This window comes from Melopsittacus undulatus, chromosome 6 (assembly GCF_012275295.1).
Source record: "Melopsittacus undulatus isolate bMelUnd1 chromosome 6, bMelUnd1.mat.Z, whole genome shotgun sequence".
Taxonomy (NCBI): domain Eukaryota; kingdom Metazoa; phylum Chordata; class Aves; order Psittaciformes; family Psittaculidae; genus Melopsittacus; species Melopsittacus undulatus.
Window position 1 is genome coordinate 25,207,607 of NC_047532.1, and position 13,137 is coordinate 25,220,743.

The 13,137-nt window shown below is 55.1% G+C and overlaps 1 protein-coding gene across 13 annotated transcripts in view; it reads left to right on the forward strand.

Moving 5' to 3' along the window:
* The window catches only part of KIF1A (kinesin family member 1A), a 39,083-nt gene that overhangs the window by 6,284 nt on the left and 19,662 nt on the right, over positions 1-13,137 (forward strand). For 4 of the 13 annotated variants that reach the window (XM_034063847.1, XM_034063848.1, XM_034063851.1 and 1 more), the window contains 16 exons: positions 4,094-4,170; positions 4,265-4,444; positions 4,946-5,011; positions 5,205-5,383; positions 5,731-5,842; positions 6,196-6,273; positions 6,592-6,657; positions 6,931-6,948; positions 7,283-7,358; positions 7,473-7,551; positions 7,823-7,965; positions 8,372-8,398; positions 9,743-9,951; positions 10,448-10,527; positions 10,851-10,926; positions 12,993-13,072. In XM_034063847.1, the coding sequence (XP_033919738.1) occupies positions 4,094-4,170; positions 4,265-4,444; positions 4,946-5,011; positions 5,205-5,383; positions 5,731-5,842; positions 6,196-6,273; positions 6,592-6,657; positions 6,931-6,948; positions 7,283-7,358; positions 7,473-7,551; positions 7,823-7,965; positions 8,372-8,398; positions 9,743-9,951; positions 10,448-10,527; positions 10,851-10,926; positions 12,993-13,072 (1,546 nt within the window). The remainder of the gene's footprint in view (positions 1-4,093; positions 4,171-4,264; positions 4,445-4,945; positions 5,012-5,204; positions 5,384-5,730; positions 5,843-6,195; positions 6,274-6,591; positions 6,658-6,930; positions 6,949-7,282; positions 7,359-7,472; positions 7,552-7,822; positions 7,966-8,371; positions 8,399-9,742; positions 9,952-10,447; positions 10,528-10,850; positions 10,927-12,992; positions 13,073-13,137) is intronic. The other 9 variants (XM_034063852.1, XM_034063853.1, XM_005150998.3 and 6 more) reach the window with 3 other exon arrangements.

Sequence of the window (13,137 nt, forward strand, 5' to 3'; positions counted from 1 at the left end):
GGGACTTCTTGTCCAATCAGAGACCTATCTGGCATTTGCCCCTCTTTAAATAACCATAGAATCATAGAATGGTGTGAGTTAGAAGGGACTTTAAAGCTCATCAGTTCCAACCCCCTGCCATAGGCAGGGGCACCTATTAGACAAGGCTGCTCCAAGCCCTGTCCAACCTGGCCTTGAACACTGCCAGCGATGGGGCAGCCACAGCTTCTGTGGGCAACCTGTGCCAGGGCCTCAGCACCCTCACAGGGAAGAATTTCTTCCTAATATCTAATCTAAATCTACCATTTTTCAGCCCAAAGCCATTTCCCTTTGTCCTGTCACTACAGGTCCTTGTAAAAAGCCCCTTGCCAGAATTCTTGTCAGCTCCTTTAGGCACTGGAAGCTGCTCTATGGTCTCCCTGGAGCCTTCTCCAGGCTGAACAAGCCCAGCCCTCTCAGCCTGTCTCCATAGCAGAGCTGCTCCAGCCCTTTGAGCATCTTCATGGCCTCCTCTGGATGCACATGAGCAGCTCCATTTCCTCTTGTGTTGGGGTCCCAGAGCTGGACACAGGACTGCAGGGGGATCTCAGACACTGGAGTAAAAGGGGGAGAATGCCCTCCCTTGTCCGGGTCACGCTCCTTTTGATGCAGCCCAGAATATGGCTGGAACTATGGGGTGGGGAAGGTGGCCTCCTCTTTGGCTGTGGAAGCCACCAGATAAGGATAGAGTCTAAAAAAACCCCTGCCTGTCTGCCTGGGGCTTCCTGCTTCACAGACGGTGGTGGGCAAAACGCTGGCGCCAGCCACCCCCACAGTGCGTGCCACTGGGTGCTGTGACACCCACAGTGAGAGAGAGGGAGAGAAGGGCACCCAAAGGTGCAGGGTGGTTCTGTGGCCCTGCTGGGTCCCCTGCTTACCCTGGACCTGTGGAGAAGGCATGAGGGGTTGGGGGTTCATAAAGTAGTATTTGCTGGCCAGTTATGCAGGGATGCTTTGTTTGCCCGTAGTGCAGAGCTGCTCCCCTCATGGCGAGGAAGCCACTCCCGGTCAAGAACGTTGGGCATCGCCCATCTCCACCACGGCCGTGTTTGTTCAGATCAGTCTGTGCATGGCCACCCTGTTCCACTGAACCCCCCCCGGCTGTGCCCCCGGCTCTTGACCTCTGCTTGCACTGGGAGGGCTGGCAGGGCTGGCGGCAGGCGCAGGGGCAGCGCTCGGCCAGCCCTTTGCTGACGGCGAGGTTTTTCTGCATGAGCGGATACACCATCGGCTAATCCCCTCGGCCCGGAGCAGGCGCCAGGGAGGCTCTGGGTCCTGCTCCTGCTGCTGGCTGGGGAAGCGGTAGTGCCGGCTGCTCCCCTGCGGAGCGGGGCTGTCTCGGGCCCCCGGTTCCTTGCAGAGAAGCCAAAAATAAAGGTGTTTGCGTGGGGCGAGAACAAGTCTCCCCCTTCCCAGTGCTATTGCGGAGACACGTGGACATACCAAGCAGGGAGCGTTGTTCTTGTGCCTAATGCACTCAGCCCCTCGGGGGCCAGGAGGGGCTGGGCACCGGGGCAGGAAGGGGTCAGCCCCTCTCCGCTGTCTTGTTGCTCCGCGGGCTTGCAGCTCCCACCCCTTGGCTTGCTGCGCCGCGGCTGCCAACACTGCTGCTTTGTTGCCGTGGCGTCCCCGCCTCTGCACGGCTGCGGGGACCAGCCCAGCCACCAGCATCCCCCCGGCGCCTCTCCTGGCAGCTCCCACCAGGACGGCGAGGAAGCGACCCTGGCTTCCATCCTGCGAGGCCATTAATATTCTCTAGGTGAAGCCACGAGTCTTGTGGGCTTTGAAATACAGTGATTATGTTCACTCCTGTGGGTCTTGGGTTTTGTCCTGCTCGGTGCTTGTCCGCTCGCTATCTCTGCCGTGCCTCTTCAGGGTGAAAACAAGGGTCATCTCCAGATGTTTTCCTCATCCTGCCCATGTCTGTATGTCTGCCTCAGTCCTGTCTCTGTACCTTCCCTGCCTTTTTTAACCCCTGTTGGCCAGAGCATGAATCTTTTATATCAGCTTTGCAAAAAGCCCTGGGATGATGCCTGGTCACAGAAGAGGAAAAAATCACCCATGACATCCAGCCATGGAGCAGGGGCAAATAAATTGGAATGAAAGTGGCATGGGGAGCATATTTCTGCTCAGGGACAGGAGACTGCTGCTCTTGGAGTGCTCGCTTCTTGCCTGTGTCCCAGTCTCTGCTCTGCCGGACCAGCTGGATGGCTGCAGCTGGGATGCCCGGAGCTGCTCGGTGCCATCCCTGGTTGCTCCTCCGCCCTGTGCCCGGCGTGAGCTGGCACTGGGGTGTAGAACAGCCTCCTTGTGCTGCCCCATTCTGTCTGCTCTTGCTTTTGCCCTTGTTGGACTAATTTTTGGCTCTGGTGAGGGTCACTTCTGCAGGGCAGAGACAGACCCAAGCTGAGCACTGGGTGGCTGGGTACCATGGCAGAGGTGCCACTGGAGTTGCTCCATTGGCTTCTTGCATGGCCTCTGCATCTGCTTTTCTTTGCAATGGCTGCCCACACATTCTCAACACACCAACCAGTCACTAACAGGGGTGGGCAGCCCCCATGGCCTGGTGCCATTTCCGTCTGTATCTAAGTGGGGACTTCTAAGTCCCCAGCCCAAGAAAACTGAAGCACCTTTCCTGTGAATACAGTCTGAGAGAACAGGGGATATTCAGTCTGAAGAAGGAACAGGGGCTTAGAGCAGCTTTACATTAAATACTAAGAAAAAGTTCTTCCCTGTGAGGGTGCTGAGGCCCTGGCACAGGCTGCCCAGAGAAGCTGTGGCTGCCCCATCCCTGGCAGTGTTCAGGTTGGACGAGGCTTTGAGCAGCCTGGTCCTAATGGAAGGTGTCCCTGCCCATGGCAGGGGGTTGGAACTGGATGAGCTTTAAGGTCCCTTTCAACACAAACCATTCTATGAGTTGTAGCTGCAGGATGAGCAGTTGCTATACAGCTGTCATTTCCCAGCCCTTTCTCCTGGTTAATTAGTCCTGGATGCTGTAGTCATCTGGAGCATGAGTCACGCTGCCTCCAGTAGGCAGGGAACCAGTGCCCAGCCCCATTTTGGTGCTGGGCTCCTGCCTACAGTGAGAGGCATCTGGGCAGCACCATGCTGCACTTTCATGGTCAGGGCTGGATCCTGGGGCCACTTGGGAAGGCCTCAGCTTGAATCCCAAGGGCACAAGCCCTGCCTAAGTGCCAGCCTCAGGCAGAGCAGGTTGGGGCTGTGATGGAGGGAGGTCCATCATCCTCGGTGCTGTGTGGCCTCCTTGTCTCCAGTAGTGGCAGGGAGCAGCTGGGGCTGTGGGCACAGGATTTGTGCTGTGCCGCAAGGTCATTTCAATGTTGCCTAACATGGCTGGTGGCTGGATCTCGTGATTACCCCGCTGATTTGGGTTTCTTCTGACGCATCTGTTGTTTCAGAAAAAAACCCATCATAAGTGCCCAGGGAAGGGGGGGGGGAAGTGAGGATGAGAAGTGATGCAGTCTCCAATTTCCATGGCAACGTCCTTTTCACCAGGGGATAGGAAAAAGCAGGCTCTTGTTTCCGCTGGCAGTGTAACACAAGGCATTAACCACTCTGCTGGGGCTGGGTACCCAAAAGAAAGAGCAGGGGAGGAGAGACAGGAGCTGGAGAGGGATTGGGGGAGCCCCAATGGGGCTATGACTGCTCCCACTCCACCGTGCCAATGCGTGTGGCCTTTGGGCATGACTCCCCCAGCTGTGGGGTGAAGGAAGGCTGTGATCCTCCCATGCTGGTGCTCGTGTTGGGCTCCCACAAGCAGGAAGGAGCCCAAAGGAAGGAACTGTTTCCCTCACATTGCCCAGCAGGATGTTTGGGCAAGGCTCTGCCCGGTTCCTTGCACTGGTGTAGGCTTGGGGCCATGGTGCCCACCTCCTCAGCTGTGACTGACTCTGGGAGCTCTGGACACATCTGTGGAGCTGGATGGTCCCAAGTTCTGCTTTCTATGACTGCTTCAGACTGAACCCCACACCCTTCTCCCTTCACAAGTGGGATGCAGGTGGCAGGGTACCGTGGGTGACTGTGTGGTCTCACATTCTCTTCTGTTTGCCCCTAGCTATCCTGAACCCGAAGCAGCCCAAAGAGACACCAAAAAGCTTCAGCTTTGACTATTCCTATTGGTCCCACACTACGGTAAGCATCAGGAGGCCTGAGCCTGGAGCACTGGGCTGGGGAGGGCAGGAGGACCTCCTTGCCAAATTTCTCCTTATCTGCCTCCTCTCTGCAGCCTGCAGACATCAACTATGCATCTCAGAAGCAAGTGTACCGGGACATTGGCGAGGAGATGTTGCAACATGCGTTTGAAGGCTATAATGTCTGCATCTTTGCCTATGGGCAGACGGGGGCTGGAAAATCCTACACCATGATGGGGAAGCAGGAGAAGGACCAGCAAGGCATCATCCCCCAGGTCCTGCCTGGTGAAAAGCTACCTGTTACCCTGGCTGCAGAGGGATGCCCAAACTAAAAGTGGAGTGGGGAGGAAAGAGAGAAGTAGGGTGGGACCAGGGCCGGGCTTTGCCAAAATCTGATGCAACCCTGTTACATCAGCAAGGTGCTCGATGGAGGGCAGGGGGACAAGGAAGTGTAACACTGGACTTCTCTGAGACTGGATAAATTATGGTCTGGCCACACAAAGTGTTTGTGAGCACCTGTAGTCCACGTGCCAAGCCAGCAGCTGCTGTGTGTACTGAGAGCTGCCGCATGCTGTACCAGCAGGGTACTGGGAGGAGTCTGGGAATGCTGAACCCCCTGTATCAGTGGGGGGGGGGGGGGGCTTCCAGCTCCCCAGGAGCTGTCTCAGCACTTAGGGGGCTCTGTTTTTTGGAGTGAGAAGGTAGAAATCCCTGTGGCTTAGGCATTCTGCATCCCTCTGATGGGCGGGTGAGCAGCCTGGTTCTTCTCTCTACAGCTGTGTGAGGACCTCTTCTCCCGCATCAATGACACAACAAATGACAACATGTCCTATTCGGTGGAGGTAGGCACCCCATTGCCTGTCTAGTCCAGCTCCAGCCTCCCACCCAGCCCTGCAAGCCATGGGGGATGTGCAGACCCCTCTTTAGGGGGTCCCATCTCTGCATGAGGTTTGGGTGGGCAGGGCTTCATTCTGCCTATGCGCTGAGCATCCACATGCTGCTGGCCACTAGACTTGCCCATACCCTCTGCTGTAGGTGAGCTACATGGAGATATACTGCGAGCGCGTGAGGGACCTCCTGAACCCCAAGAACAAGGGGAACCTGCGAGTAAGGGAGCATCCCCTCATGGGCCCATACGTTGAGGACCTTTCCAAGCTGGCTGTGACCTCCTACAATGATATCCAGGACCTGATGGACTCTGGGAACAAGGCCCGGTGAGTTGGGGAAGCAGGAGATGGTCATGATTTGGAGAGCTTGCAGACATCTCCAGAAGGTCCTGCTTAACTTCCATGCTTTGCTGGTCTGGCTGCTCTGAGAGCGGCAGTTGCCTTCTGTCTGAGCATTGGGTACCCCCTGCTTATTTTCACCTTACCTCTTTCCTGCTCTCAAAATGCCCTGAAGCCAGCAGGAAAAAGCCTGGACTTCTGCATGCCTCCTCCCAGAGTCCTTTCCTGTCCTCCAGACTTGCCTTTGCTGTCCTGAGATGAACCCTGGCCCCATCACCAACCACTCCAGTGTCCCCTGCAGAGTGTCAAACTTTCTTGTCCTCCTCTCCCTGCAGCACGGTGGCTGCCACCAACATGAACGAGACCAGCAGCCGCTCCCATGCCGTGTTCAACATCATCTTCACGCAGAAGCGGCATGACGCCGAGACAGACATCACCACTGAGAAGGTGAGAGCAGAGCCTGGGAGAATCCACATGGACCCAGGAAAGACTTCGTGTGCTATCAACAGCACTTGGGATGAGATGGTGCAGTCTGATAGAGGGTCAGAACAGGTTGGAGATAAGTCCCAGGCACGCACTGGTCTCACAGTCCTTCAAGGGACTGGCCCCTGGACAGGATATTTGGCAGCTGGTGCCTTCCAGCTCTGCCTGCAAGGATATTAGCCCTGCTCCTAGTCAAATCCTGGCAAGAATGACCCTTCAGAACCCACCCTTACCTTCAGAACTGTGTCATCTGTCAAGGGGTCTTTGCTCCCTCCTCAGCTCTGTGCTGGGGCTGACAGCCTCATCTCTGCCTGCAGGTCAGCAAAATCAGCCTGGTAGACCTGGCAGGAAGCGAGCGAGCTGACTCCACTGGTGCGAAGGGCACAAGACTAAAGGTGAGAGCTGGCATAAGGTTCCATTCTTCTGGCAGGGATTCTGTGTCCAGTCCCCTCATCCTCAGCTGTAACATCTCCTTTCCTTGCCTGGTTCCTTGCCCACTGCACTGCCAAAATTCTTGACAGGGTTTTGTTTGAAAACTGCTCAGTGCTCTTGTATCAGGGTCCATGAGTCCCAGTTGTAAGGTTCTGGTTACCCACTAAGAGCAACTGCTCTCTGCCCACCCTGCACTGGGACTTCCCCTTTCCTCTGATGCACTGGGCTTTAACAAGATTCTGAAATGATGGGAGCATCTGAGCTTTTCCTCTCTCCACCAGGAAGGAGCAAACATCAACAAGTCCTTGACCACATTGGGGAAAGTCATCTCTGCCCTAGCCGAAATGGTAGGTAGCTGGAGTGTAGGAGAGCAGCAGCATCATGGGGAATGGGCTCAGCTTAGCAGGGATTGTCTAGCTCTGAGGGTTGGATCATCCTGGTTCCAAGGGATGGGCAGATACATCCCAAGCTGTCCCTGGGGAATGGGATAAGCTGGGCTGGTGAGGCTACCATCTCCACAGGAACCTGTGACTGCTGCCCTCTGCCTGGGGCTGGGGAGCTGTGGTGGGTGCTGAGGAGGGAAGCAGCCCACTCAAACAGTCTTTCTACTTTCTTTACAGGATTCGGGGCCGAACAAGGTAGGTGCTATGGCTGGGCTGGGAAAAGGAGGGTTGGTTTTTAGCACAGCTGGGTCATAGTGGGTCACAGGGTGGTTTGGGTGTGAGGCTCTGCCTGGATCCAAGCCACATTTCTGGAGCCTGAGAGCCCTCAACATGCTTATCACCCTGTGGCTCTAGGTACCCAACATTAGGCTCCCCTAATGACCTGTGGATCTGAGCAGAGCTGCCTAAGGTCATTGTGGCTGGGCAGAGCCATCCTTCTCCACGTCCCCACAGTTGAGGAGCAGCTGTCACCTTCCTTTGGAAGAAAGCAGGCAGTTTGACAGCTTTTCCCTCCACTCTCCATCCCCAGAACAAAAAGAAGAAGAAGACGGATTTCATCCCTTATCGGGACTCAGTGCTGACCTGGCTGCTGCGGGAGAACCTGGGTGAGGATACGGGTGGGAGGTATGGGCATGGTGGTGGGCGTGCCTGCCAGGCGAAGGTTGATGCCTGGCGTGGGGACCAGCATCTTCCTGATGCGGGCGTATCAATCCCGGCAGGGGGCAACTCCAGGACAGCCATGGTTGCTGCTCTCAGTCCTGCTGACATCAACTACGATGAGACCCTCAGCACCCTCAGGTAGGAAGAATTACCATTGTACCTCCACACTGGTCAAGGGTAAGGGTGGTCTATGAAACCCAGGCATTGCCACATGCTCTCCTCACCTCTGTGGCATCACTGGCCAGCAAGTGGGGACCCTGCAATCTCAGGCAAGAGCCCAAAGGCTTGTCCTGGTGCTGGGATCCTCCAAAGGATCACATGCTGGAGGGGCTTGGCAGCATTCCTGCTTGCCCAGCAGGTGGGAGTTTGCCCTGCTTCTGCTGCTGCTCAGGGTTCTGCCCTTCCCTAGGTACGCTGACCGTGCAAAGCAGATCCGGTGCAATGCTGTCATTAATGAGGACCCCAACAACAAGCTCATCCGGGAGTTGAAGGATGAGGTGGCACGCCTGCGTGACCTTCTCTATGCCCAGGGCCTTGGGGACATCATTGACAGTAGGTACCACCCGATGCTCCCTGGCAGTGGCTCCAGGCAGTAGGCTGGAGTCCCCTCTCCTTGCAGGGCCAGCATCCCTGCAGCTGCCCCACATCCTGCTCTGCTGGCTATGTGGCAGCATCACGCTGCCCATGTGTGCCTGGGGTACTTCTGGCAAGCCCCTGTGTGCACATTTGCAACCCCCATACCACTCCTATAAGCAGGAAGAGCTGCTTTACACCAGCAGATCTCCCCTTCTCCCCTTTCCCCTCCTGTCTTCAGCATCCTATGCCAGGCAGAGGTTCATGAGGCTGTACCTGCCTGTGGCCACTCCTCCATGTGTTGTCAGATCCTACTGAGATGAACCCACTCTTGTTCTGTTCTCACTGTCTTACTCCTGCTCCCTGCCCTCTCTCTCTTTCTTAGCCCATCCTGCTGCAGGAGGATCCAAATGTGTGTATTCCCCATCACTGGTATTCTCTGTTGCTTCATAGCTTTTGGGAGGTGTAGGCTGCGCCTGGGGGCACCTATGCAGCATGGGGAAGGGCTCCCGTAGCCAGCCCCAGCTGATCATAAAATCAACTACTTTGGAAAAGACCTTTAAGATCATTAAATCCAACTGTTACTTGTCTGCAGGCTGGCTGTCTCCAGGGAGCAGGCAAAGGGGATGGTGGCAGAGTCATGGTTGGCACCTGGGCTGAGCATAGTGCTTGGACGGACCAGCATCCTCCCCATCTGCCGTGCTTAGGCCCTGATCCCCCTGGGGACTCCTTCCTCCATACTGTCATGAGGATTTCTGTCGCTGCTGCTTCTGCTGGCACTGAGGCTCTTTCAGACTGGAGCCCAGCACAGTGCTTGGGTGGACTGGTAGGGTGCTCTCCTGATAGAGGGATGCGTAGTGATGGCCAGTAGGTTTTTGCCTGTGGATAAGCACTATCCCCCCATCCCACCCTGGGCCAGGCAGTGCAGCCAGACTACAGTGAGTCTGCTGAGGAGATGGGGACCTGCCCCCTCCCCTCCTGGCTCAGCTTCCCCAGACACAGGCTGATAGAGATGGCTGACCAAACTGCACCCAATAACCTGTGCCATGCCTGCCTCTGGTACAGCGTGCTGAGCTCCTGCAACTGGGGACTGGAGGAGCATCTCTTACCTGGGTCCCTTTGCCACAGGGTCTGGTGGCAGCTGATTACCAGTGCCTGTAATGGGAGTTTTGCCACCTTGCTCTCATTTTGCTCTCTCTGGATGCCTGGCCAGGGTGATGCTCCAACATGCCAGGGGTTGGACTCTGCCAGGGAGGGGATCCCACGGCTTCTCCTGTTCCATCCCCTGTACCCTTTTGTAGGGCAGAAGGCTACCAACTTTCCTCCCATTCCTTTCTCATTCTCTGCCTCCAAATCCAGCTAGTCTAGGGCAGCTGGACAAGGAAAATCATCTGTGCTGTGTCAGCGGGGGAGGACAAGAGGGACAGTGGCACTCTTGGGAGGGAGGCTGGCCATAGACCTGATGGCTGCAGGATCTGGTGTTGCAAAAAAGCATCCACAAGAGTCTAGGAAGTCTCCAGTGCTGTTGTTGGGGGGCTGCCTGGGCTGGGGGAGACATGCATATGCCCTACCCTGCTGCTGCCTGTGCTGCTGTGCTGTTGCATGTGCTTTTTCCTTGTAATTTCTGGCTTTCTTTTCAATGCATCCAGCCACTTTTTTTTTTCCCAACAGCTTTTCTTGTCTCTGTCTTTCTCTTTCTCTCTCTCTTCCTGTCCGTGTGTCTTTCCCTGGCCCATCCCTCCTTCCTCACCTGTAGATGTGTCCGACTTTGAGAACAATAATGATGCTAGAGGGACAGAGCTGAGTCACCGCCATGACAATCTCTCCACAGTGACCAATGCCATTGCTGGGATCAGCCCCTCTTCGTCCCTGTCGGCCTTGTCCAGCCGTGCAGCCTCTGTCGCCAGCCTCCATGAGCGCATCATGTTTGCTCCGGGCAGTGAAGAGGCGATCGAAAGGCTCAAGGTAAGAGACTGGTGCCCAGGACTGTGCAGGCCTCAGCTCAATGCTCTTGGATCCAGGCTTGTGGAGGGGGCTCGGTATTTTCTGGATACCCATTTGGAAATGTTCACGGGAAGCAATGCTTGGGTGTGCTCTTGCAGAGCGGACAGACCCAGAACTGCCCAGTGTTCTGGATTTCCAGATGGGAGAGGACTTGGCATGGTAGGGTGCTGCTGTCTTCCCTGTGGGGTGACTGCTGCCTCTGCCCTGTGGGATGGGTATTCCTGGCTCAGCATAGCACAAGAGCAGACTGGCAGCAAGGGGATGGAGAGGCTGGTCTTTGTTCCTCTTTGAGGATGGTGATGATGGAAAGATGTGGGTGAATGTTGCTGTGGCTCATGTAAACCGGCCTGAAACTTGGACCAGTGTACCACTGCGGCTTGCTGGCCAGAGCCAGGCAGAGCAGGCAGGTGTGCTGCCTGGAGGATGTCCTAACCCCTGATAACCCTGTGCTTGCCAGGAAACAGAGAAGATCATTGCAGAGCTGAATGAGACATGGGAGGAGAAACTGCGTAGGACAGAAGCAATTCGGATGGAAAGGTGGGTGGGTTGGACTGGGATGGGATCTCAAGGGATGGCATGGGGTGGGGGTCCTCAGGCATCTCCCCTCCTCCCCTCTTGGGGCACCTGGCAATTTGACTGTCCAGTTGTACCTGGGAACACCAGTGTCCACCACATAAGCCTGCACAGACATGGTCTGCTCTGAGAAACCCTCCTGAGACATGAAAAGAGCTGAAGCAAGCCCTACAGCTGTGATCTATGGGGCAATCCCATGAGCTCAGGTCCTGTCATGGGCTTGTCTAGTGCTGGTTGCAGGGAGTCATGGGGCTTTGACAGGCTCTTTTTTTCCCTTGCTCCTTCAGGGAAGCGCTGCTTGCTGAAATGGGGGTGGCCATGAGGGAGGATGGAGGCACCTTGGGTGTTTTCTCTCCTAAGAAGGTAGGATCATCTTATTCTCTTCTTCCTGGCAAACAAGGGCTGATTTGTAACTCCACAGCTCCCTTCCAACCTGCCCTGTCACTGCTGGCCAGCCCCAAATATTTTACTAGCCTTTCCTCTGAAACCTATGGGGGAAATCACAGTGTTGACTCTGCTGGGTGTGAATATCATTAGAAACCCATGGCTAAATGTACAGCCCCCACTGCCTGGATGCTGTGTCTGCTTAAGTGGGGCTTTGCTGTGTTGGACTTCAGTGTTAGCTTATAAAAATCCATACTTTGGGGTATTTGAAATTGCTGCCCCTGAAACTGGCAAGTCCTTGTTGAGAAATGTGGGTGCAGAAATATTCTGTACTCTTTACTCCTTGTAGCATGCTGGAAAGTATTTTCTAAGTAAATACTGGCTGTGGCCCAAAGAGTTTGTGTACCAGTGAACCCTGCCAAGCACCAGTTACAGCACATTGCTGCCCCGTGCTCATCTGTGTAACCATCACTTGGCCAACACCTCAGTAGATGTGTGTGTCCCCAGCTGAGGTGGTGACACTCAGTGATGAAGGCTTCAGGACTTTCCCCTTGTCTGCCTTGGTGTGGCTTTCAGGACAAACCTCTACCCTCTTATCTTTGTTTTTCATTCTTGTTTCAGCTGCTGCTTGTCAGGACCCCAGACCTTTGCATAGAAAGAATGGGGGTTTATTCCCCAAAGCAAGTTAGTCTGGGAGGTGGGGCTTTGCTGTGGTGGTCTTGGTTCCTCCTTGCTCTTTAGCTATCTTGGATGTGGAATCTCCTCTGGCTATTCCAGTGGCTGGCGAGGAAATTTAGCATTGATAGCATGCAAAACTCCATTTCATTAAGGGCAAAGCAGGGCAGGACTTCATTGTCCTGCTCTATGCCACTGTTGAGGTGGTTATGTCTCCAAGGAGCCCAGTGGAAGGTAGAGCATCTGCCTTCTCCTAGCCAGCCTTGCCATTCTGTAAACGAACCTGTAAGCAGAAGGAATCTCAGGCCTCTGGGGCTGTGTGTCTCCCCAAGAGGGGCCTGAGGTTAAATGTTACAGCCAACTTAGTCCTGTCAGCCACCATGGAGAAAAGCCTGCATTTCCCTTGATCTCCAGTTCTTCTGAACTATTTGGAGTGAGTCTCTCCTATCAGCCAGGGTTTGTAGCACTGTTGTGAGGGGGAAACCTGTCTGCATGCCAGGTGTCAGTGGGCTGATGTTTCTTACAGTCTCTTCTTTTTTTCTGGGAAACTCAGAACTTCAGCTACTGATGCTCCCAGGACTTTGCCTGTTGCCTCAAGGTGCAATCCCAGCAGCTTGTGATGGGGTGAGCCAAGCTAGCTGCAGCCAGAGAGGTCTGTGGTTGGGGGAGAAACCTCCCCTTGTTAAGAGCAAAGTGGTTGGTGATCCAATGGAAGAAAGTGATGGAGGGAACTGTTAGGAAGGAGACCAGGGTGTGAAATTTGGCATGAAGATATGGCTTCAGATCTCCACTACTTCTGGTTGAACCTCTGGTCTAGGGCCTGCTCTCTTGGGTGCTTCATGTGTCCTTGTGCCATCAGTGGAGGAAAACAGGCAGTTTTAGTTCCTCTCATCCTAAACCAAGTGCTGCATGGGACATGTCTCTGCCTCAGCCACACTGTCCACAGCACAGCTGGGTGTTATGGTGAGGTAAGGGCCTGTGGACACACAGTGCAGGCAAGCAGGGTCCTGCCTCAGGAGACACCAAGCCATATCAGCGGCTCCCCATGGGAATTGTTTGGCTCCATGCTGGGCCTGTTTGGAACATAAGTTTCCAAAGGCAGCTGAGAAGAGGGTGTCCAGGGCTCAGCCCTTTGAGGAGGAAAGTAAGGAGGCATATGGAGGCAGGTCATCCTCATCCCAGCTGCTTGGTTCACTTCAATCCCCTTGAAAAGTGTGTGCCTGGGCATGTTGTCCTGGGGCTGCAGACAGCAGGAGAGCCCATACTGGGGCAGCATGAGGTGCTATTGAGTTCCCACCTCCCTTGGCAGCATCCCTCAGCATCTGGGTAGACAAGGCATACCAGTGTGACTCCTTGTTTGTCTCTCCCAGACACCCCACTTGGTCAACCTGAACGAGGACCCGCTCATGTCTGAGTGTCTTCTCTACTACATCAAGGATGGGATAACAAGGTGAGGGCCAGGTCCCATGGAGCAGTGGGAACCTAGCCTATATCTTGGTGCCTGACTTGCTGGGT